Source organism: Melanerpes formicivorus, unplaced genomic scaffold (genome assembly GCF_026170545.1).
Source record: "Melanerpes formicivorus ecotype bairdi unplaced genomic scaffold, bMelFor1.0.p_v2 SCAF_25, whole genome shotgun sequence".
Taxonomy (NCBI): domain Eukaryota; kingdom Metazoa; phylum Chordata; class Aves; order Piciformes; family Picidae; genus Melanerpes; species Melanerpes formicivorus.
Genome location: NW_027142377.1, coordinates 720,081 through 742,688, shown reverse-complemented (window position 1 = coordinate 742,688; position 22,608 = coordinate 720,081). Strand labels below are relative to the sequence as shown.

The 22,608-nt window shown below is 53.3% G+C and overlaps 1 protein-coding gene across 4 annotated transcripts in view; it reads left to right on the top strand.

The window, feature by feature from the left end:
* Positions 1 to 22,085, top strand: part of B3GNT2 (UDP-GlcNAc:betaGal beta-1,3-N-acetylglucosaminyltransferase 2) — a 33,736-nt gene extending 11,651 nt beyond the window's left edge. For 2 of the 4 annotated variants that reach the window (XM_068153011.1, XM_068153010.1), the window contains exon 2: positions 18,052 to 22,085. In XM_068153011.1, coding sequence (XP_068009112.1) covers positions 18,061 to 19,254 — 1,194 coding nt within the window. In that variant the 5' untranslated portion in view covers positions 18,052 to 18,060 and the 3' untranslated portion in view covers positions 19,255 to 22,085. The remainder of the gene's footprint in view (positions 1 to 18,051) is intronic. The other 2 variants (XR_010989104.1, XR_010989105.1) reach the window with 2 other exon arrangements.
* Positions 22,086 to 22,608: the final 523 nt, after the last annotated feature.

The window sequence follows — 22,608 nt, the reverse complement described above, 5'->3', positions numbered from 1 at the left end:
AATGGCAGTTCATTTTCTTCCACACCACGTTTCTCTGCTGACACTCAGTGAAACCTCTTTCTGTATTTGACTGTTTGTTCAACCTGAAGCCTTCTCAAAGGTGCCTGAAACCTGAAGTTGATAAATCAGAAGCTGACAGCTGTGGGTTTTTCCTAACAAATTGCACAATGCCATTGTTCTAAAGCTGGAACTGACCATGGAATAACCCATGGCTTGGTTTATTGTGTACTGGATTGGGGGAAACCAGGTCACTGGCACTACCACAGGCCAGTTTTTGTAGCAAGTTGAGGGACCTTGCCCTTGGTTGTCAGTGTGACATCTCAGTCTCTTAAACAAACCAGAGCAAAAACCCCCATGAATGTCAAACCCACCCAGGCCCTTTTGACAAACAACCCACCCCATCCTATATATATATATATATATAAAGTCATTTCTGCATGTGCAATGAGGAACACCTTCAGTGAGAAACACCTCCAGGGATGTTTCATGTGGCTGCAGCTGTGCCAGTGTAGAATGAGTGTGCTTGATGTATAGGCACACTGCCATGGTTTACTTTGCCCTGTGCAAGCCTGGTGTCATGGGCATAGATTTGTTGTATTCTTTTTTTCCTTCTCTCTGTAGAAAATTGTGAGCAAACTCCAGCAGTTTATACCAGTAGGAAAAACTGGGACATACTTTGACTCCAAGCACCTATTACAAGAAGGATCTGGAGGTGCTGGGAGGTGTCCAGAGAAGGGCCATGAGGGTGAGCAGAGGGCTGGAGCTGCTCTGCTATGGAGACAGCATTGGGGTTGTGCAGTCTGGAGAGGAGAAGGCTCCCAGGAGACCTTCTTGTGGCCTTCCAGTATCTGAAGGAATGCTGGGGAAGGACTTTTTAGGGTGTTGGATACTGATAGGACTGGGGAGGACGGATCCAGGCTAGAGGAGGACAGTTGTAGATTGGATGTGAGGAAGAAGTTCTTGCCCATGAAGGTGGTGAGAGCCTGCACAGGTTGCCCAGGGAGGTGGTGGAAGCCTCCTGCCTGGAGGTTTTTCAGGCCAGGCTGGCTGTGGCTGTGAGCAACCTGCTGTGGTGTGAGGTGTCCCTGCCCATGGCAGGGGGGGTTGGAACTGAATGCTCCTTGAGGTCCCTTCCAAGCCTGATGATTCTCTGATTAAAAAACCCAGAAGTGAGTCAACAGAAAACTTTGTACAACGACCAGATGGCTTTTCTTGCATAAACCTTCATCTTCTGTAGGAACACAGGACATGATGCTAAGATCAACTGAACATTTTTTCAGGCAATCCAAAGATTTAATTTTAAGAGGGTTAAAAAAACCCAACCCCAACAGTAATTTAGGTCTAACTTAATTCAGGAAGTACACTGCCTTTAAATATCTTCTTGATTAAAGTCAGACCTTTGGTAGGAGACACCGATCATCAAATACAGGCAGAGTTGAGATGGTCTGAGGGATTTACTGGTAGCTGACTTTCTGATTTAAAAGGGATGTTAAAAAATAGAGCACTCTTCAGTTAGGACTGTTTGAGTCAGGGTTGGAAGTGTTTGGTTTGAGATAGTGGAGATCTGCTGATAGCTCATTTGTAGGCCATCCCTCAGGCCTTGAGCAACCTGGTCGACTGGGAGGAGTCCCTGCCCATGGCGGGGCAGTTGGAACTAAATGGTTTTAAGGTCCCTTTCAACCCAGCCCATTCTGTGAAATCCATAAAGTATTCCATCAGGGGAGGAGTTTTGCATAACCTGGTTTTTCACCAAGTTTTTTGCCCTCAGTTACTCTTGTAGGGATAACTCCGTGCTGACTTTGTGGCTGTGGGCTGCAGCGTTTTGGAAGCAGCAACATAAAGTTAACCTTTGTTTCACAGATGTTACTTTAAATGGTGTGCCTTAAAAGTGGCATTCTGGTAACTCCCCTGTGCCATTACAGGAGCAAGAGGGAGGGGAAACACCTGAAAGGAGGGTGAGCAGTGAGAAGAATCACAGCAGCAGCGTAGCTTACTCTGAGAAGTTGGTGGGTTCTGAGCTTCAGAGCTTGCCATCCTTCACCAGTAGATGAAAGGCCTATGCAGTCAGAAGCTGATGAGTAGTCTCAGGACAGCAATCAGGTAGGCTGGTAGGGGCAGGAAGTCTGGGATTCTCACCATGCTTTGATGTAGTTGGAAGGTGGCTGGGATTTCCCCACCTTTTTGTAGCAGCTTCTGACAAGCTCTCGAGTTTCATCCTGACGTCACTGCTTTGAGCAATGCCTCGAAACGCTGGCTGTTATCTGATGAAGAAGCAAGACTCTGCAGAGAATGAACCTGCTGACATTAGCTGGTCTGAGAAATGTAAATGTTTGTAGTGCTCACAGATCCCTTCAGATAGCTGCAGGGTCTGTCTGCATTGCACACAGAGGAGTCGGCTTCAGTGATCGTCTTGATTGTCTGCAGACAAGCTTGGTAGGGCACTGCTCTTACCTAATGAGGGCTGACTCTTCAGCCATGTGATTTGGGGTCTCAGTGAGACCTGGTGATGGAGTGTGGTCAAGCCTGGCATAAGCTGTGAAAGAACCTTGTTGGAACACGTTCTCTCTCCTTGGTTGTGATTTGCATGAGGTTTGAGAGGCTAGAAGTGGATTTGTGCTTTCTTCTTTCACTTCAGAACTGTAGCTTGTGTGGGGTAGACAATTGCTTGTTTGTCCTTGTGCCTCCCTTCTGTCCTAATGGCATGGGTGTTTTTGGAAGCAACTGCCTAGAAGGTTTGGAAGTTACCCTGAGGATCATCAGGAGCAAACAAGGTCATGTAACTCACACAGTCCACTTCTGTTCTGTGGAAGCCAGCAGCGGGTGACCAAACTGGACTGGGGCTTAAAGTTGTAAAGGTCTGAACTGAAGCCAGTTCATCACCATTGGACTGAGCAGTCCACATTCATTCTTAGAGCAGATGTCTAACTGAGGTGTGTCAACCACTACAAGAAAAGAAATCATTCAAGCTTTTCTGTAGGATGCTGGATGAAATGCCACATGGATGGAGATGTTCTCTGTGTGGAGAAGATAGATCATAGAATCAGAAAATGGTTAGGGTTGGAAGGGACCTCAAGGAGCATCCAGCTCCAGCCCCCCTGCCATGGGCAGGGACACCTCACACTACAGCAGGTTGCTCACAGCCACAGCCAGCCTGGCCTGAAAAACCTCCAGGCAGGAGGCTTCTACCACCTCCTTGGGCAACCTGTGCCAGTCTCTCACCACCCTCATGGGAAAGAACTTCTTCCTCACATCCACTCTGAATCTCCCCACTTCTAGATTTGCTCCATTCCCCCCCAGTCCTATCACTCCCTGACACCCTCAGAAGTCCCTCCCCAGCTTTCTTGGAGCCCCCTTCACATCCTGCAAGGCCATAATTAGGTCTCCTTGGAGCCTTCTCTTCTCCAGACCAAATAGCCCCTACTCCCTCAGTCTGTCTCCATGGCAGAGCAGCTCCAGCCCTCTGCTCTTTCTTGTGGCCCTTCTCTGGACACCTTCCAGCACCTTCAGGTCCTTCCTTTAAGAGATGCTCCAGAGCTGGACACAGAGCTCCAGGTGGGGTCTGAGCAGAGTGGAGCAGAGGGGGAGAATCCCCTCCCTCAACCTGCTGGCCACACTTCTCTTGCTGCAGCCCAGGATGTGATTTGCTCTCTGGGCTGCAAGTGCAGAAAGCCAATCACATCAACAGTTGCAACAATTTACATCTTTCCCTTTTCTGACACCATTTAGTTGGAAATCAGGGGGTTTTCACCCATCTCTGTGCAGACATATGTTTGTTCAGTGTATTTTTAGAAGCTGGGTCTGAGCTCTTAGCCCTGTGACTGCAAATGTGGTGTGCCAGCTGAACTGAGAAAGAAGGGTGCAGTTGTATCCTGAAGACTGTAAGACTTGAACACCCTGCTTGTAGGAGCAGGGCTACAAATGGACCATCAGAAAATACATAAAGGGTAGAGGTGAAGAGGCTGGGCCTGAGCTGTTTTCAGTGGTGCCCAGTGACAGGACAAGAGGCAGTGGGCAGAAACTGCAACCCAGGAGGTCTCACTGCAGCATAAGGGAAAAATTCTTTGGTGTGAGGGTGCTGGAGCACTGGAGCAGGCTGCCTAGAGAGGTTGTGGAGTTGTCTTCTCTGGAGACTTTCCAAAGCCACCTGGATGCATTCCTGTTCAATCTCCTTTCAGTGAATGTGCTTTAGCAGGGGAGGAGGGGTTGGACAGGATGATCTCCACAGGTCCCTTCCAAGCCCCACCAGGCTGGGATGCTGTGAAAGGAGAGAGAGTGGAGAGTTTTATCACCCAGGAGAACTCCAGTGCTCGAAGGTTGTAGGTAGTCTTCTTCTACTTAAGCATCTTAAAAGTCCCTCAGTGCCAGTTTCAGTGTTGAGTTTGTAGCCTAGAAGATAAGTAGAGGTGATGAGGGCCTGACTTTATGGCAGCTACTGTAAAGCTGCTTTGTGATGAGGGCCTGACTTTATGGCAGCTACTGTAAAGCTGCTTTGTGAAGCAGCTGAGTGCATGGATGAGGGTTGGATGGAGTGGAAAATAGTGACTGAGAAGGAAGCAGTACCTTTAAGGCAAAGGGTGGATTGAGCAGATGACCACCAAAAAGCTTGTTTCACTGGGAGGCTGGCAGCTCCCTAGCAGTCCTCTTCCACACTGGCAGCTGTGCAGGGATTTTAATGTTTTATGAGAGTTTTACTGCTTGTTTTCATCATCCTGTCCCAGAGTCCTTCTGGGAAAGGAGTTATGGCTTGGCTAGACAGGCATAGGAACTCCTAAAATGTAGCACAAATCTGATGGAGCCATCTGCCCATTCAGATTGGATGTTGGGAAGAAGTTCTTGCCCATGAGGGTGGTGAGAGCCTGGCACAGGTTGCCCAGGGAGGTGGTGGAAGCCTCCTGCCTGGAGGCTTTTCAGGCCAGGCTGGCTGTGGCTGTGAGCAACCTGCTGTAGTGTGAGGTGTCCCTGCCCATGGCAGCAGGGGGCTTGGAACTGTATGATCCTTGAGGTCCCTTCCAGCCCTGACAATTCTGTGATTCTATGATCTCTGTGCAGTGTGTGCTTCAAATCCCTTAGGCTGTGGAGCAAGATCTGGGAGTAACAGGCTTAGTTCAGTGCAGTATTAGGTACCCTGAAGCTTCAGGTCCAGTTAACCAGCCAAAATGAGTGTAGATTAGTGATAATTTTAGGGGGGGGGAGAAGATCCCACTTTGTTTGGGTTAGAAGGCAATGATGACTTCTGTTGTAAATCAAATGGCAAAAGCTCATCCTGCCAGGAGGGCCTCTGACCACCAGCTACATGTGTGGATGTTTTCAAGCAGAAAACTTTCCAAGATGATGGAAGCACTCTGATGTGTACTCTTTGGGTTTTTTTCCTCCTGTCCTCAGCACTGGGGAGCCCACACCTTGGGGGTTCAAGACATTGAGGTGCTGGAGATGGTCCAGAGAAGGGAAAGGAAGCTGAGGGAGGGTCTGGTGAGGAGCAACTGAGGGGACTGGGGCTGTTCAGCCTGGAGAAAAGGAGGCTGTGTTGCTGATTAATCCAGGAACCTCTTTTGACTCACTGAACAGAACTGAGGTATTAGGAGAACTGCTGCACTGCACAGGTGGTGAGAGGGTCTGCATGTGGTTTGTGCTGTGTGTGGTGATCATGAACTCAGAACTTCAGTGTCACTGCTGCAGGAAGTTGTGCTGCATGGACAGCTGCTCTAAGGGATATGAAGTTGTGCTGCATGGACAGCTGCTCTAAGGGATATGAAGTTGTGCTGCATGGACAGCTGCTCTAAGGGATATGAAGTTGTGCTGCATGGACAGCTGCTCTAAAGGATATGAAGCTGCAGGATGAGGTCCAAGTCTGCTGTAGCCTCAGTCTCATAGCTAGTCTCTGCAAAGAGAGCAAGGTGGTAGTGTCCTTCAGACACCTGAATTACAGCTTTGTTCTGCCAGATTGACAAAGTGGCAGGGGTTGGAAGGGACCTCAGAAGATTATGTAGGGGAGTTGCCCTGCTAGAGCAGGATCACTCAGCAACAATCACCCAGGGACATGTCCAGAGGGGTTTGGAATGCCTACACAGATGGAGACTCCACAGCCCCTCTGGGCAGCCTGTCCCTGTGCTCTGCCACCCACACAGGGAAGAATTTTTTGTTTATGTGGCACCTCCTGAGTTGTATCCATTGGCCCTTGTCCTGTCCCTGGGCACCACTGGGAAGAGTCTGGCTCCAGCCTCCTGTCACTCACCCTTTAGCTCTTGCTGAGCGTTGATGAGCTCCCCCTCAGCCTTCTCTTCCCCAGGGCTCTCAGCCTCTCCTCACAAGGTGATGTTCAGTGCCCTCAGCAGCTCAGTGGCTCTCTACTGGACTCTCTCCAGTAGTTCCCTGTCCCTCTTGAGCTGGGGAGCCCAGAACTGGACACAGTGTTCCAGGTGAGGCCTTGGCAGGGCAGAGTAGAGGGGAAGTAGAATCTCTCTTGACCTGCTGGCCACACTCTTCTTAATACACCTTCTTGGCCTCGAGGGCAGGTTGCTAGCTCATGGTGAACTTGTTACCAACCAGGACTCCCAGAGCTGCCTGCCAGCAGGTCAGCCTCAACTTGTACAGATGCATTCCTGATAACTTAGTCCTGAGCCAGTAGAGTGGTAGGTGTGATACCTGCAGGTCTTGGGGATTACCTTATTCTTTGTTAGCCCCAGTTAACAAATAGACTTTTAATGCTTGGGCTTGGCAGTCAGATATTGCAGACAGGTTACTCAGCCCACTTAGAAAATAGAGCATAGCTCCTGTCCTCAGTAGAAGATAGAGGTATTTGCAGGTGTAAAGGTCATGGCTTCTGTCAGACTTGAAGGAGGTGGAGAAGCTGGGTGTTTCACCTTGCATCTGCACCATCTGCTCAGGCTGGCATTCTGTGGTGCTTTGCACCAGGCTGCCAGTACAACATTGTCACTGCTGTCAGCCCAGCTAGGCTCCTACAGGTGGAAGGGATTATGGACCCAGGCCCAAGACTCAGTTCCTGGTGTGTTGTCATGCATGCAGAAGAGGGAGGAGCTCTCTCTGCTGCACTTGTTCCCTGTAGCTGCCCTGGTGCTTATCTGGTGTGCATCTCTGGTCATTGTGCGTTTTGTGCTGGCTTAGTGATGTGAGCTGATCTATGGGGAGACCTGGCAGGGCACCAGAGCCAGCATAAGGCAGGGATCCAGCTTAAGGCCTTGCAGTCAGAAAGGGAGGAGGAGAAAGTCTCCATCAAAAGGAGGGGTCAGGTGTGATTAGATCAGCTCAGCTGCTCCCGGATGCACAGCCTGGGCCCGCTGCAAGAGGAGAGGGTTGAGGTGCATGGTCTGGTTAAATGCCTCGTTCTCCTAGGGCTGCAGAAGCCTGCCTGGGTCTGGTACAGGTTTGCTCCTCTCACTGCATCTGCTCTGAAACACTTGGCTGCTGCAGGAGTGCTGGTGTGGGGGTGTGCTGTGTGGGAAGGAACGCCACCTGAAGCAGCCTGCTTCGTGTTATCTGCTGTTCCCTTCCCAGGGGAGTTGTTCATTGTCAGTGCTCAACATTCCAGCTGGTTTCAGGCAGTTCTGCTTTGGGTGGCTTGCTTGGCTGCAGACCTATGTGGTACACTGCTGTTGAGACTACTCACTGGCAGTCACAGCTGACTGCCCCTGCTAGGGAGCCTGCGTGGTCACACTTGAGGGTAATAAATGTCATCTGTAAGTCACAGCATAAAGGAGAAGCACAAAGGAGACATTTAGGTGCTGGAGCAGGTCCACAGAGGGGCAAGGAAGCTGCTGAAGGGTCTGGGGAGGAGCAGCTGTTTAGTCTGGAGAACAGGAGGCTGATGGGGAGACCTTCTAGAACTCCCTGACAGGAGGCTGGAGCCAGGTGGGGCTTGGTCTCTTCTATCAACAAAGGATAGGACACAAGGAAGTGGCCTCAAGTTGCACCAGGGGAGGCCTAGGTTGGACATTAGATGACATTTCTTCACTGAAAGGGTTCTCAAAGCCTGGCAGAGGCTGCCCAGGGAGGTGGTTGAATGCCCATCCTTGGAGGTGCCTCAGAGAGGCAGAGCTGTGGTGCTGAGGGCCATGGCTCAGCCCCAGCCTTGGCAGAATGGCTGAACTGGATGATCTTGAAGGGCTTTTCCAACCCTAAACGATTCTGTGATTCTGTGGTTGGTGTGGGAGGGAGTGAAGCCACTGATGTTTGGTGCTTCTAGAAACACCATTTAAACTCACTGTGTAATAGAGCCCTCCCCTTGGGAATGGCTGTTGTCTTACCTGGGTTTTGTTCCCTGACACCTCCCTCCTCTCTGTAACAAACAGGAATATTTGGTTTCCTTCCTCCTGCTGGCAGAGCTGCTGGTGCCATGCAGTGCAGTGCAGCATGGCTCATGGTGCCCCCATGAACACAGGCCAGCAGCTTTGCACCCCTCAGAGTTGTGCTGCAGTGGAACCTGCTGCTGACCCAAACCAGCTTCTAAGGTTCTCTGCTGAGTACTGCTGCACTGCATTCTACCTGCTGGGGATGTTTATAGCACTTACCCCTTTGTTTGAAAGGGAAATGATGGGGCCCTCTTGTTGTAACAAGCAATGCCTTCCTCAGAGTCACAGAATGACAGTGGGGGTAGGACAGGACCTCTGGAGGTCATCTAATCCAACCCCTTGCTGGAGGAGGCTGACCCTGAGTCAGTCACACAGGAACACATCCGGGGGGGGTTTGGAATGCCTCCAGAGATGGAGACTCCACAGCCTCTCTGGACAGACTGTCCCAGTATTCTGCCTCCCTCAAAGGGAAGAATTTGTTCCTTCTGCTCATGTGGCACCTCCTGGGTTCCAGTTTCTGTCCATTGCTCCTTGTCCTGTCCCTGGGCACCACTGAGAAGAGTCTGGCTCCAGCCTCCTGCCACCTCACCCTTCAGCTCTTGCTGAGCATTGAGCAGATCTCCTCTGGGGCTGCTCTTCTCCCTGCTCAACAGCCCCAGGGCTCTCAGCCTCTCCTCACAAGGTGCTGTTCAGTGCAGCTCAGTGGCTCTCTGCTGGACTCTCTGCAGCAGTTCCTTGTCCTGGAACTGGGTAGCCCAGAACTGGACACAATGCTCCACTTGAGACCTTGGCAGGGCAGAGTAGAGGGGAAGAAGAACCTCCCTTCACCTGCTGGCCACACTCTTTATCCAACCTCTTAATGCATTAAGGTTTTAAGTTCTAAAAGAGTCCCCAGCAACCTCTCTGGTTGTGTAACTCATGGTGAACTCCAGCAGATCAGATCAAGGAAGATGACATTTCTGCCAGTGTTAAGACAATTGCTTTTCCTTTTGCAGCTCCTTCCTGGAGGCTTGTCCTTCAGTTCCCTGGCACTGGGAAATGGCTCTGGGGGCACTGCAAGGGGGAGCTTGGGGGGGGGGGGGGGATATCTGTCTCTCTATGCAGACTGTGTGTGTGTGGAGTGCTAGAGAAGATGTTTCAATGTACATTTGGCATCAGAAGAGGTTCCACTGGTGAGGAACTTAGTAACAGTCATTAGCTCTGATCAGTACTTGGAGTATGAGTAAACAGTTCTTTGATACTCAGCTTGCTAAACAGAAACCTAGGATAAAAGGAGGCTTTACTCACTTAGGCAAGTGGCATTCCTGGAGTTGTCTTATGATATCTCACTTGATGTGTAAGCAAGCAGCTAATCCTCTGGTATTTTGAACACTCCATGGGTGTTTTGTTGTGTATAAGCAGCATGAAATGGGTTAGATACAGACTTGATCAGACTTGGCAGAGAAGAAGGGTGGGTTTTTTGTTGGTAAAATTGCTGGGGCTGACTGTTAAAGGCCATCTCTTTGCCCCTTGCTTTCATGCTTCCCAGTGTCCTTGCTGAGTGGTACAAAACTGGGGGGGAGGGAGAGCAGATGTCAGATCTCCAAAAGAGGTCTGGACAGGCTGAGAGCTGGGTGAAGACAAACCTCATGAGGTTCAATAAGGACAAGTGCAGGGTCCTGCATCTGGGGGGGAGTAACAGCAGGCACCAGGGCAGGTTAGGGGCTGCCCTGCTGGAAAGCAGCTTCATAGAGAAGGACCTGGGAGTGCTGGTGGGCAGCAAGTTCTGCAGGGGACAGCAATGTGCCCTGGGGGCCAAGGAGGCCAATGGGCTCCTGGGGGGCATTCAGAGGAGTGTGTCCAGCAGAGCCAGGGAGGTTCTCCTCCCCCTCTACTCTGCCCTGCTGAGACCTCACCTGCAATCTTGCATCCAGTTCTGGGCTCCCCAGTTCAGGAGGGACAGGGATCTGCTGGAGGGAGTCCAAGGGAGGCTACAAGGCTGCTGAAGGGCCTGGAGCACTGCCTGGTGAGGAGAGGCTGAGAGCCCTGGGGCTGCTTAGTCTGGAGAGAAGAAGGCTGAGAGGGATCTGATCAATGTCTATCAGTAGCTGAGGGCTGGGGGTCAGGAAGGAATAGACAGGGACAGGCTCTGCTGAGTTGCACCCTGGGATAGGACAAGGGGCAGTGGATGGAAACTGCAGCACAGGAGGCTCCACCTCAACATGAGGAGGAACTTCTTCCCTGTGAGGGTCCCAGAGCCCTGGAGCAGGCTGCCCAGGGAGGTTGCAGGAGCTGGAGTTGTTTAGCCTGGAGAAGAGGAGGCTCAGGGGAGACCTTATTGCTCTCTACAACTACCTGAAGGGAGGTTGTAGCCAGGAGGGGGTTGGTCTCTTCTCCCAGGCAGAACAAGAGGACACAGTCTCAAGCTGTGCCAGGGGAGGTTTAGGCTGGAGGTGAGGAGAAAGTTCTTCACAGAGAGAGTTGTTAGCTGTTGGAATGTGCTGCCCAGGGAGGTGGTGGAGTCCCCGTCCCTGGAGCTGTTCAAGAGGGGATTGGACGTGGCACTTGGAGCCATGGTTTAGTAGTCATGAGGTGTTGGGTTGGACAGGTTGGACTTGGTGATCTTTGAGGTCCTTTCCAACCTTATTGATTCTATGATTCACATTTGGAATCAAGGTCTTTTCTAGCTGAAACAATTGTATGGTTCTATCCTCATGGGACCCTTCCAGCTCAGGAGAGTGATTCTGTGATTCTCACATCAGCTCTTCTAGACTTTTAAAGAGGATTCTTGTAGGCTTTCAGAATGCATTCACTCTTCAGATAAAGCATCGAACAACTGTTCCAGAACAGCCTGGGAACAGTTCCTCCCCATTTTGCATTACTGCTCTTTGGACTGAGAGCTTTTAAAGGTGTTTGGAATCTTCTCCTGTGACCTGTGGCTTCCTCCTAATATCTTTCCATCTGTTGTGGTTAATCTTGTGTTCTTGCTTGCTGCCTCCTTCTGCAGGGAAGCTGCTTTGCTTCCCATCCTCTGCTGGCATGCCTTTGCAGTTTGGACCTCAGGGGCCACTTTTGTGGCTCCCTGTAGCCACTCTGTTCTATCAGTGCCTTGACTGCAGTGAAGTGGTAGAGTGGAATGGAGCTGAAGGGGGCAACTCCTCCCTCTTCCCTCCCCCATTCCTACAGAAGTGTATCTGTAGCAGAATCTTGCTTTGTCCACTCCAGCTTCAAGGCTGATGAATTGCTGCAGGGTTTTGTGTTGCTGAGGTTCTGGGTGTGCACTGTGATTTGCTTTACCCAATACCTGCTGTTTGCTCTTGCATGCTCTGCTTTTGGAACTAAGTGTTCCAGCCTTTTCCTTTGGAACACCTAAAGCAGCAGCAGTTCTCCAAATGGAGCATGGCTTTGTACTGCTCCTCTCCATTCCTCACCAAAACTAGTGTACAAACACAGCAGCCAGATGGAAAGCCTTCCAGATCACTACCTGAACAGGTAGATCATAGCATCACAGAGTGTTAGGGGCTGGAAGGGACCTCCAGAGATCACCCAGCCCAACCCCCCTGCCAGAGCATCACCCAGGGCAGGGCACACAGGAGCACAGCCAGGTGGGGTTGGAAAGGCTCCAGAGAGGGACACTCCACAACCTCTCTGGGCAGCCTGCTCCAGGCCTCCAACAGCCTCACACCAAAGAAGTTTCTCCTCATGTTGAGGTGGAACCTCCTAGGTACCAGCTTGGACCTGCTTTGCCTTGTCCTGTCCCTGGGCACCACCAAACAGAGCCTGGAACCTTCCTCCTGACCCCCAGCCTTCAGATATTTGTATACATTGATAAGGCCCCCTCTCAGCCTTTTCTGGATTGAACAGCCCCAGGACTCTCAGTCTTTCTTCTTAGCAGAAATGTTCCAGTCCCTTCATCATCCTCACACCCTCTGTTGGACTCTCTCCAGCAGGTCTCTGTCTCTCTTGAATCAGGGAACCCTGAACTGGACACAGTGTTCTAGGTGTGGCCTCAGCAGAGCAGGGTGGAGCAGGAGGAGAACCTCCCTAGCCCTGCTGGCCACACTTCTCTTGCTGCACCCCAGGATGCCCTTGGCCCTCTTGGCCACAAGGGCACACTGCTGTCCCATGCAGAACTTGCTGCCCACCAGCACTGCAAGGTCTTTCTCCCTGGAGCTGCTTTCCAGCAGGATGACCTCTAGTCTGTGCTGGCTCCTGACGCACTCACTCAGCATTCCAAAGAGGTGAGGGAGGTGTTCATGCCTTATAAACCTCTGATACTGGTGTTGAATGTCACTTGTTCCTTATCTTTTCTCAGAAATGCTCATTTTATCACCAGTATTGGAGAGCTGGTCAAAAAAGAGACTGGAAATATTTGCACATGGCTTGTACTGTGCTTCAGGTGGTGGAACCACTGTCATGCTGCCACTCTTTCTGCTGCAAAGTTCTGCCAAGTCTAACAGTGCATGGGGAGTCAGAGATTCACAGGATGGGTTGGCTTGGAAGGGACTTGAAAGCTCATCCAGCCCCAGCCTCCTGTCATGGGCAGGGACACCTCCCACCAGCCCAGCTTGCTCAAGGCCTCATCCAGCCTGGCCTTGAACACCTCCAGGGAGGAGGCAGCCACAGCCTCCCTGGGCTGCCTGTGCCAGTGTCTCCCCACCCTCACTAGAAAGAATTTCTTCCTAATCTTCTGTCTTCCCTCTTCCATCTCAAAACCATTGTCCCTCATTCTGTCCCTCCCAGCCCTTGTCAGAAGTCCCTCCCCAGCTCTCCTGGAGCCCCATCAGGTACTGGAAGGCTGCTCTGAGGTCTCCCTGGAGCCTTCTCTTTCCCAGACTGAACAGCCCCAGCTCTCCCAGCCTGTCCCCACAGGGGAGGTTCTCCAGCCCTTGGATCACCTTTGTGGCCTCCTCTGTATCTCTCCAGCACAGATAATTTTTTCTCTCTCTCTTTTTTTCTGTGCAGTGTGTTTACTGCAGGGCTGGCAAGGCTACAAGTGAAAACCAGGAGGATGAAGGCAGGTCTTGTAGTTGGATGATCTGGGGGGGGGTGATCTGCAGGGTTCGAAGGGACTGAAAGAGTCTCTGCAAATAGTGTCTCCTTGTGTTCCCAGCAGCCTGGGGTCAGGCATGCCAGATGACTGCCTGAGGTGTTGAATATTCATAGCCTAGTACCTGGGGGCTGGGCAGATGAGCTGTGCCATGCCATGGCCTGGCTCCACCAGGAGCTCTTGACAGTCCTGTGTTTGTTAGCTGTTCCTGGGGGGGAGAGCTTCGCCCTCCTTGTCTGGGCAGCGGAGGATCAGAGGTCACTTACCACGTCACTGGTTGTCCTAGCCAGAAGTGCTGTGGAGCACGGGGCAGATAAGCACTGAAGTGCACCCTGAGCTGCATGGAGGGGCAGCTGTTTCTCCAGTGCTTGTGCCTGTGCTGAAAGGGAACAAAAACCCTGTGTGGTGGTCAGCTGTCAGTGGAAGCTGCTGTGGCAGCTGGAAGAGGAAGGAAAAGCGTCCTGGAGCTCTGGGTCACCAGTCAGTGTGCTTCCTAACAGTTCAGCTGTTCAGCCCACGAGTGTGGGTTTGCCTCTGAGGTGTGGGAGACAGCTCAGGTTAAAATTAGCACAACAAACTTCATAGCTGGCTGGGAGCAGGGCACTGTGGGTCTGGCCTCAGCATATGCAAAGCTGAACGTGCAGATGGCCTGTGAGGTCACCTGAAGGAGAAGCAAGGATTTTAAAACACCACCCCCCCACCCCTGATTTAATGAGAGTCTAGGGGTCAGATGAGGAAACTGACCGATTGTTTGCCTGCTGCTTGCTTCCTAACCCTGCCCACTTCTCTGAGGAGCAGAAGAAAGTAGGACTGGTCAAAGCAAAAGAGACCAAGGGTCAGTCCAGCTCAGGTGTCTGGTGATGGCTGGAAAACAGAGTGAAAAGAGCAGCAAGCACAAAGTGTACTGCTCAAGTGTACCTTCCTGAGTGGTGCTGCTCAGGGACTTGAGGGCCTCTGAGCAGTGTTTGCAGCTGGGCTCCAGCAGTGATTGCAGGTCTGTTCTTTCTCTGGGGGTGTTCTTCTGGTCAGTCATCATTCCTGCTCCTGACAGATGGAAGTGTCTTCCACAGTGAGTTCTGCCTGACTCAGATCTCCTCTTGCTAGCTTTCTTGTTCGTTCTGGATGCTTTCCTCCCCTGAGTCCCCAGTTTCTGGAGTGGCTGAGGAAGCTCTGTGCAGCTCCTAGGTTGCTAGTGGCCAGCACAGAGCTTGCCAAGTGCTGTGTCAGTGGGACACATTGGCTTTGTGTTGCTCCTTGTACCCTGCAACCTCCCTTCTGACAGCTGGGGGAGGAAAGGGGAAGGGTTGAGCCCTTTTTTGCCCCCTCAGTGAGAACTGGTGATGGGTGGCAGAATAACCTTTGCTACATCAGAGGGGGACAGTCACTATACCTGCTCTTACATACATGGAAACCTCTCTTGTTTGGATTGCTTTTCACAGAATCACAGAGTTGTCAGGGTTGGAAGGGACCTCAAGGGTCAGCCAGTTCCACAATAGAGCAGGTTGCTCACAGCCACAGCCAGCCTGGCCTGAAAAACCTCCAGGCAGGAGGCTTCCACCACCTCCCTGGGCAACCTGTGCCAGTCTCTCACCACCCTCATGGGCAGGAACTTCTTCCTCACATCCAATCTGAATCTCCCCACTTCTACTTTTGCTCCATCCCCCCAGTCCTATCACTCCCTGACACCCTCAGAAGTCCCTCCCCAGCTTTCTTGGAGCCCCCTGCAGATCCTGGAAGGCCACAATGAGGTCTCCTGGGAGCCTTCTCCAGACTGAACAGCCCCAACTCTCTCAGCCTGTCCTCAGTTTCTTTTTCATTCCTGGGGATAACAATACCTTCACTTTCTGTGGCCATTCATTTCCTTTGCCAGTTGGAGGGGGGGAAAAAAGCAAGCCATCAAAAGTCCTCCTCTGTGTCTGCAGAGATCTGAACAGCAGCAATGCAGCTGGCCAGCTTTGTCAGCTCCTCTCCTGAGGAACAGCCAAGTGAAATGGACAGAAATGAATTGTCTGCTGTATCCCTCAGCTCTGCCTGTCCTCTGTCCTGCACTTGGAAGCTATAAGAGAGCAAATGTACAAGCTTGAACCTTAATTTAAAAATCACTGACCTTCTCATACAGCAATTTATTCTGTGCCCTTAGAGCTCACCTCATGAGCAGGGAGAAAAGGTTCCTCTGCCTGCCTTTGCCAAGGTGAGGCCTCCAGTTCTGAATTGTTCCACAGTCAAGTGTCTCAAGGAGTCTCAGGAGCCAAAACCTGCTGACTGATTGAGCCACTGTGAAAGACTCTCTGCAGTTCCTCAGCAGCAAGTGCCAACCCCACATCCTTACCAGCTTCTTGTTTGCTGATGAAGCCCCAACCCCCTCCTAGCTGCAGGGGTGCCCCTGCTGGGTGGATGAGTTTTTACTCTCCTGGGGGTCACCTCTCTTTAGGCTACCAACTTTTGCATGTTCTTTGTCTGAAAGTAGTTTGGGTTTTTTGTGGAAAGGAAGAGCAGTGAAATCTGCTGAGGTGGCCTGGAGCAGCTGAGGAGGAAGGGCTCAGAGCCCTGGGGCTGTTGAGCCTGGAGAATCATTGAACCATTGAACCAAATAAGGTTGGAAAAGACCTCAGAGATCAAGTCCAACCTATCACCCGACACCTCATGACTACTAAACCATGGCTTCATGTGCCACATCCAATCCTCTCTTGAACACCTCCACCACCTCCCTGGGCAGCACACTCCAATGACCAGTCTCTCTCTCTGTGAAGAACTTTCTCCTCACCTCAAGCCTAAACTTCCCCTGGCACAGCTTGAGACTGTGTCCTCTTGTTTGGTTGGTGGTTGCCTGAGAGAAGAGACCAACCCCCACCTGGCTACAACCTCCCTCCAGGTAGTTGTAGAGAGCAATGAGGTCTCCTCTGAGCCTCCTCTTCTCCAGGCCAAACAACCCCAGCTCCCTCAGCCTCTCCTCACAGGGCTGTGCTCAAGGCCTCTCCCCAGCCTCAGAGCAGCTGCAGAGGAGATCTGAGCAATGCTCAGCAAGAACTAAAGGGTGGGGGGCAAGAGGATAGAGCCAGACTCTTGTCAGTGGTGCCCAGTGCCAGGAGAAGGGGCAGTAGGCACCAACTGGAACCCAGTGAGAAAAGAGACTTCTTTACTGTGAGGGTGCTGGAGGCCTGGAGCAGGCTGCCCAGAGAGCTTGTGTGGTCTCCTCTGGAGGGATTCCAAACCCACCTGGTCATTGTTGTGCTGGGCAGGATGCTGTGGGTGCCCTACTTTAGCAGGGGGGTTGGACTGGAGGATCTCCAGAGGTCCCTTTCAACCTCACCCTGCTGGGATTGTGGGATGTGCACACAGCAAGAAAACCTGGGCTGGTACATAGGCAGCCTGAGTGAGGAGGGACCATACTGATCCAACCCCCAATTAACACAGCTTAATCATTTCTGCAGAGCAGGCCTGGGCAGAGGCTGTGCAGGACAAAGGACACCAGCACAGACAAAACAGGGCTGGAGAAGAGACTCTGTTTTTCCCTCTTCCCTTGAACCAGCTGGGGAACTAACTGGGACCTCTTCTGGCTGATGATGCAGGTGGTGCATGTGGGATTCATCTCACCTGATGAGCAGCACTTCAAGCTTAAGGGCTGAAACCCTGCACTACTGTAGTACCACTTCAGCACTCAGAGGGCTTGGAAAGGCAGCATTCAAGCTGGGTGGAAATGCTGCCTTGTTGCCCTGTGAAAGCAGGGCCATGGCCTTGTTTCTGTGCAGGCTGCTGAGGGGCTCAGTGGTATATTTCCAGCAAACAAAAAAAGAGGAAAGGAAATAAGTGCCTGGCTGAGGGAGCTGGGCTTGTTCAGCCTTCAGGAGAGCAGGCTGAGGGGAGACCCCAGCACCCTCTACAGCACTTTGGAAGGAGGCTGGAGGTGGGGGTTGGGCTCTTCTCATCTGCAGCAGTGACAGGCCAGTTGAAAGAGCCTCAAGATGCCCCAGGGGAGGTTCAGGCTGGGCATTAGGAGCAGTGTGGGCAGCAGGAGCAGGGCAGGGATTGTCCTCCTGCACTCAGCACTGGGGAGGCCACACCTGCAGTGCTGGCTGCGGTTTTGGGATCCTCATTGCAAGAAGGACATTGAGGGGCTGGAGAGGGTCCAGAGAAGGGCAAGGAAGCTGGGGAAGGGTCTGGAGAAGAGGGCTGGGGAGGAGCAGCTGAGGGAGCTGGGGGTGTTTAGTGTGGAGAAGAGGAGGCTGAGGGGAGACCTCCTTGCTCTCTACAGCTCCCTGAGAGGAGGCTGGAGCCAGGTGGGGGTTGGGCTCTTCTCATCTGCAGCAGTGACAGGACCAGTTTGAAAGAGCCTCAAGTTGCCCCCGGGGAGGTTCAGGTTGGAGATTAGGAACAATCTCTTCCCAGCAAGGGCTCTCAGGCACTGGCCCAGGCTGCCCAGGGAGGTGATTAGGAACAGGTTGGAGATTAGGAACAATCTCTTCCCAGCAAGGGCTCTCAGGCACTGGCCCAGGCTGCCCAGGGAGGTGGTGGAGTCCCCATCCCTGCAGGGGTCTCAAAGCCAGGTGGATGTGGTGCTGAGGGAGGTGGTTCAGTGGCAGAGGCTGAGCAGCAGTGGTGGCTCTGTGAGCTCTGGGTGAGGGCTTGGACTCGGTGGTGTCAGAGGTTGCTTCCAACCCCCCCAGTTCCCTGGCGCTGTGACAGGTGTGTCACTTTTGTGCTTGTCTGTCTCTGCAGATATGAGAGATGAGTGTTGGACGCAGGAGACTGAAGCTGCTGGGAGCTGTGATGATGGTCAACATCTTCATCTACGTGATCGTGGAGGTGTCGCGGAGCGGCGGCCAGGAGAAGAGCGCCAAGGGCCGCGTCATCATCCCCCGCAGCAAGTTCTGGAGGAAGTACACCCCTCACAAAGCCTACTGGAACAAGCAGCAGCAGAAGCTGGAGCTGCTCTACAACCCCATCCTGACCCTGCTTTCCAACATGACGGTGGAGGAGAGCTTGCTTTCCAACGGCAGCCTGCTGGCCTCCTGCGAGCCTGACCCCTGGGTGTCCTCGGAGGTGAGCGACTTCGCGAACCTGCCCGACCGATTCAAAGACTTCCTGCTCTACCTGCGCTGCAGGAATTACTCCTTGCTGATGGATCAGCCCGACAAGTGCAAGCACAAACCCTTCCTGCTGCTGGCTATTAAGTCACTCATCCCCCACTTCGACAGGAGGCAGGCGATCCGGGAGTCCTGGGGCAAGGAGATCCAGGCGGGGGAGGTGACGGTCAAAAGGGTCTTCCTGCTGGGGCAGACCCCGCCAGAGGATAACTTCCCTGACCTTTCAGACATGGTCAAATTTGAGAGTGAAACCCACCAGGACATTCTGCTGTGGAACTACAGAGACACTTTCTTCAACCTCACCCTGAAGGAGGTGCTGTTCCTCAAGTGGGTCAGCAGCAGCTGCGCCGACGTCCGGTTCATCTTCAAGGGCGACGACGACGTCTTCGTGAATACCCATCAGATCCTGGATTACTTGAAGAGCTTGTCAAAGGACAAAGCCAAAGACTTGTTCATAGGGGATGTGATCAAAGATGCTGGGCCTCACAGGGAGAAAAGGTTGAAGTACTACATCCCAGAGAGCGTTTACGAGGGCTCCTATCCCCCGTACGCGGGTGGCGGCGGGTTCCTGTACTCTGGCGACCTGGCCTTGAGGCTGAGCAACGCCTCAGAGCAGGTGCTGCTGTACCCCATCGATGATGTCTACACTGGAATGTGCCTTCAGAAGCTTGGGCTTGCTCCAGAGAAACACAAAGGCTTCAAAACCTTTGACATAGAGGAGAAATACAGGAACAACATCTGCTCCTACACAAACTTAATGCTGGTGCACAGCAGGAAACCTCAAGAGATGATCAGGATTTGGACAGGCTTGCAAGACCCACACTTAAGCTGTTGATTGAGGCAAGGTGTGCAGAGGTGGCTTGAGTCCAAAGAACTTTTCCCCAAGTCTGCCTCTGGCTTTCTTGGTGGACCACTGAAGCTCTCTTTAATAAATTTTCTCTGGGAGCTTTGTTTTTGGGGTTCCCCTCCTGCCCCCCACCCTTCCCTGTCCTTTTGAGAGATGAGAATAATACTAAAAGTGGAGGCACTGGCTTTGAAGACTGGGGTCCTGACTTTGTCTTCCCCACACACACACTGTCCTGGGTGGTCATTATGTTTCAATATTTAGTCTTAAGTTTAAGGACTTCAAGGACACAAGCAGGTGTGTGTGCAGCCGAGCCGGCAGTGCTGGAGGTGGGGCTTGCCTGCCTCATTCAGGGGAACTCTTCCTTGGGCAGCATTGCTGGGGGGGGGGTGGGGGGGGTGGAAACTGCTGCAGATTGAACACTCACTCGTTGTGGGGGAACCTAGGTGAAGTCTGAAACACTCTTACAAAACCTGACTGCATTGTTGGGTGGTTTGGTTTGGTTTTTTACTGGCTAGTTTTCAGTCTTTTTGCAGCCCAGGAGAGTGGTTTCTGGTTTTACTTAGCATCTCTTCTGCAAAGCCTGCCTGTCTCTACAGGATTTAGCCATTCATTACATGATGCTTTTTTTACCAGCATCCCTTCCCCCCACCCAAAGTGCTGTTTGGAATGCCCCATAAAAGAGCTGCATATAGAAGGAAAAGGAAAGAGCAGATCTTGGCTGGAGCTGGGCAGTGGGGCACAGTTAGGTCTAGCTGCTGCCCCGAGCTGGAGCTGGGCAGTGGGCACAGTTAGGTCTAGCTGCTGCCCCAAGCTGGAGCTGGGCAGTGGGCACAGTTAGGTCTAGCTGCTGCCCCAAGCTGGAGCTGGGCAGTGGGGCACAGTTAGGTCTAACTCCTTGCCCCAGGCTGGAGCTGGGCAGTGGGGCACAGTTAGGTCTAACTCCTTGCCCCAAGCTGGAGCTGGGCAGTGGGCACAGTTAGATCTAACTCCTTGCCCCAAGCTGGAGCTGGGCAGTGGGCACAGTTAGGTCTGGCTGCTGCCCCAAGCTGGAGCTGGGCAGTGGGGCACAGTTAGGTCTAACTCCTTGCCCCAAGCTGGAGCTGGGCAGTGGGGCACAGTTAGGTCTGGCTGCTGCCCCAAGCTGGAGCTGGGCAGTGGGCACAGTTAGGTCTGGCTGCTGCCCCAAGCTGGAGCTGGGCAGTGGGCACAGTTAGGTCTGGCTGCTGCCCCAAGCTGGAGCTGGGCAGTGGGGCACAGTTAGGTCTAGCTGCTGCCCCAAGCTGGAGCTGGGCAGTGGGGCACAGTTAGGTCTAACTCCTTGCCCCAAGCAGGTAAAAGCTGCTTTGCTGCTCACATTATGTGCAAAGCTGCTTTGGTCAGTGGGAGTTTTCTGTGTGGGCCCTGGGTGCGAGCAGGCAGCGTGGGTGGGAGCGGGTGGCGTGGGTGCGAGTGGGCAGCGTGGGTGCGAGCAGGCGCGGGTGGCGTGGGTGCAGGCGGGCGGCGTGGGTGTGAGCGGGCGCAGGCAGCGTGGGTGCGAGCAGGCAGCTTGGGTGTGAGTGGGCAGCGTGGGTGCAAGCAGGTGCAGGCAGCTTGGGTGCGAGCAGGCAGTTTGGGTGTGAGCGGGCAGCGTGGGTGCGAGCAGGCACGGGCGGCATGGGTGCGAGCAGACAGGTTGGGTGCGAGTGGGCGGCGTGGGTGCGAGCAGGCGCGGGCGGCGTGGGTGTGAGCGGACAGGTTGGGTGCGAGTGGGCGGCGTGGGTGCGAGCAGGCGCGGGCAGCGTGGGTGTGAGCGGACAGGTTGGGTGCGAGTGGGCGGCGTGGGTGCGAGCAGGCGCGGGTGGCGTGGGTGTGAGCGGACAGGTTGGGTGCGAGTGGGCAGCGTGGGTGCGAGCAGGCAGGTTGGGTGCGAGTGGGCAGCGTGGGTGCGAGCGGGCGCAGGCAGCGTAGGTGCGAGCAGGCAGGTTGGGTGCGAGCGGGCAGCATGGGTGCGAGCAGGTGCAGGCAGCGTAGGTGCGAGCAGGCAGCGTGGGTGCGAGCAGGCGCAGGCAGCGTGGGTGTGAGCGGACAGGTTGGGTGCGAGCGGGCGGCGTGGGTGCGAGCGGGTGCAGGCAGCGTGGGTGCGAGCAGGTGCAGGCGGCGTGGGTGCGAGCGGGCAGGTTGGGTGCGAGCAGGTGCAGGCGGCGTGGGTGCGAGCGGGCGGCGTGGGTGTGAGCGGGCAGGTTGGGTGCGAGCAGGTGCAGGCAGCGTGGGTGCGAGCGGGCGGCGTGGGTGCGAGCGGGCGGCGTGGGTGCGAGCGGGCGGCGTGGGTGCGGGCAGGCAGGTTGGTTGCGGGCAGGCAGCGTGGGTGTGAGCAGGCAGCTTGGGTGCGGGCAGGCAGCTGTGCTGCGCTGCGGGGGACAGAGGGCTGCACATTGCTCTGTAGGGCAGCAGCAGCAAACCTCAGAGGGGTGCCAGCTCCTCAGAGCTTCGAGTTCGGAGCCAGGCTTCAGAGCTGCATGAAGTCCTCCTGTAGAGTTTAAACCAAGTTCTCAGCACCTCAGCTGCTCTTCTGTGTTTCCACATCTGGCTTCTTGAGAGCTGCTCTTCACTTAGTGGTTGCTTCCTTCTGTCTCTGTATAGAAGTGCCTGTCTGTCTATTTATTGTTCAGATTGGAAGACCAAAACCCATTGTTGTTGTTATTATTATTATTATTAATTATTATTTTTCCCTGAAGTCTATTTTGTGTAATGGTTTATTTGTATAGTGTTGTCACACTCAAGATAGAGAGATCTATATCTATATATATATATATATTTAAGTATAGAGCATGATATTTTAACTCTGTGGGCTGTGTAAGATGGTTGAAGAGAAGCTGAATTGGGGGTTTGGGGTTTGGTTGTTTTTTTAATTTGAAAGACAAATAAAAATGTGATTTCACTATTCCCCCCCCCCCCCTCCTGAGGCTTCAGTGGGCACCTGGCACCGAGGGGACAATGGCACTGAGGGGGGGCTGCAGGTGGCACCAAGCTGTGTGGTGCTGCTGTGACAGGCTGGAGGGAAGGGATCCGCGCAGAGGGGCCTGGACACAGTGCAGAGCTGGGCCCATGACAACCTCATCGAGTTCAACCAGGCCAAGGGCAAGGTCCTGCAGCTGATCAGTGAGCTCAGAGGTCTCTTCCAGCCTCAGCAGGTCCATGGCTCTGTGATTCCCAGCAGAGGGACCTGGACAGGCTGGACAGATGGGCAGAGTCCAAGGGCATGAGATTGAACACATCCAAGTGCCGGGTTCTGCACATCGGCCACAACAACCCCATGCAGAGCTACAGGCTGGGGTCAGAGTGGCTGGAGAGCAGCCAGGCAGA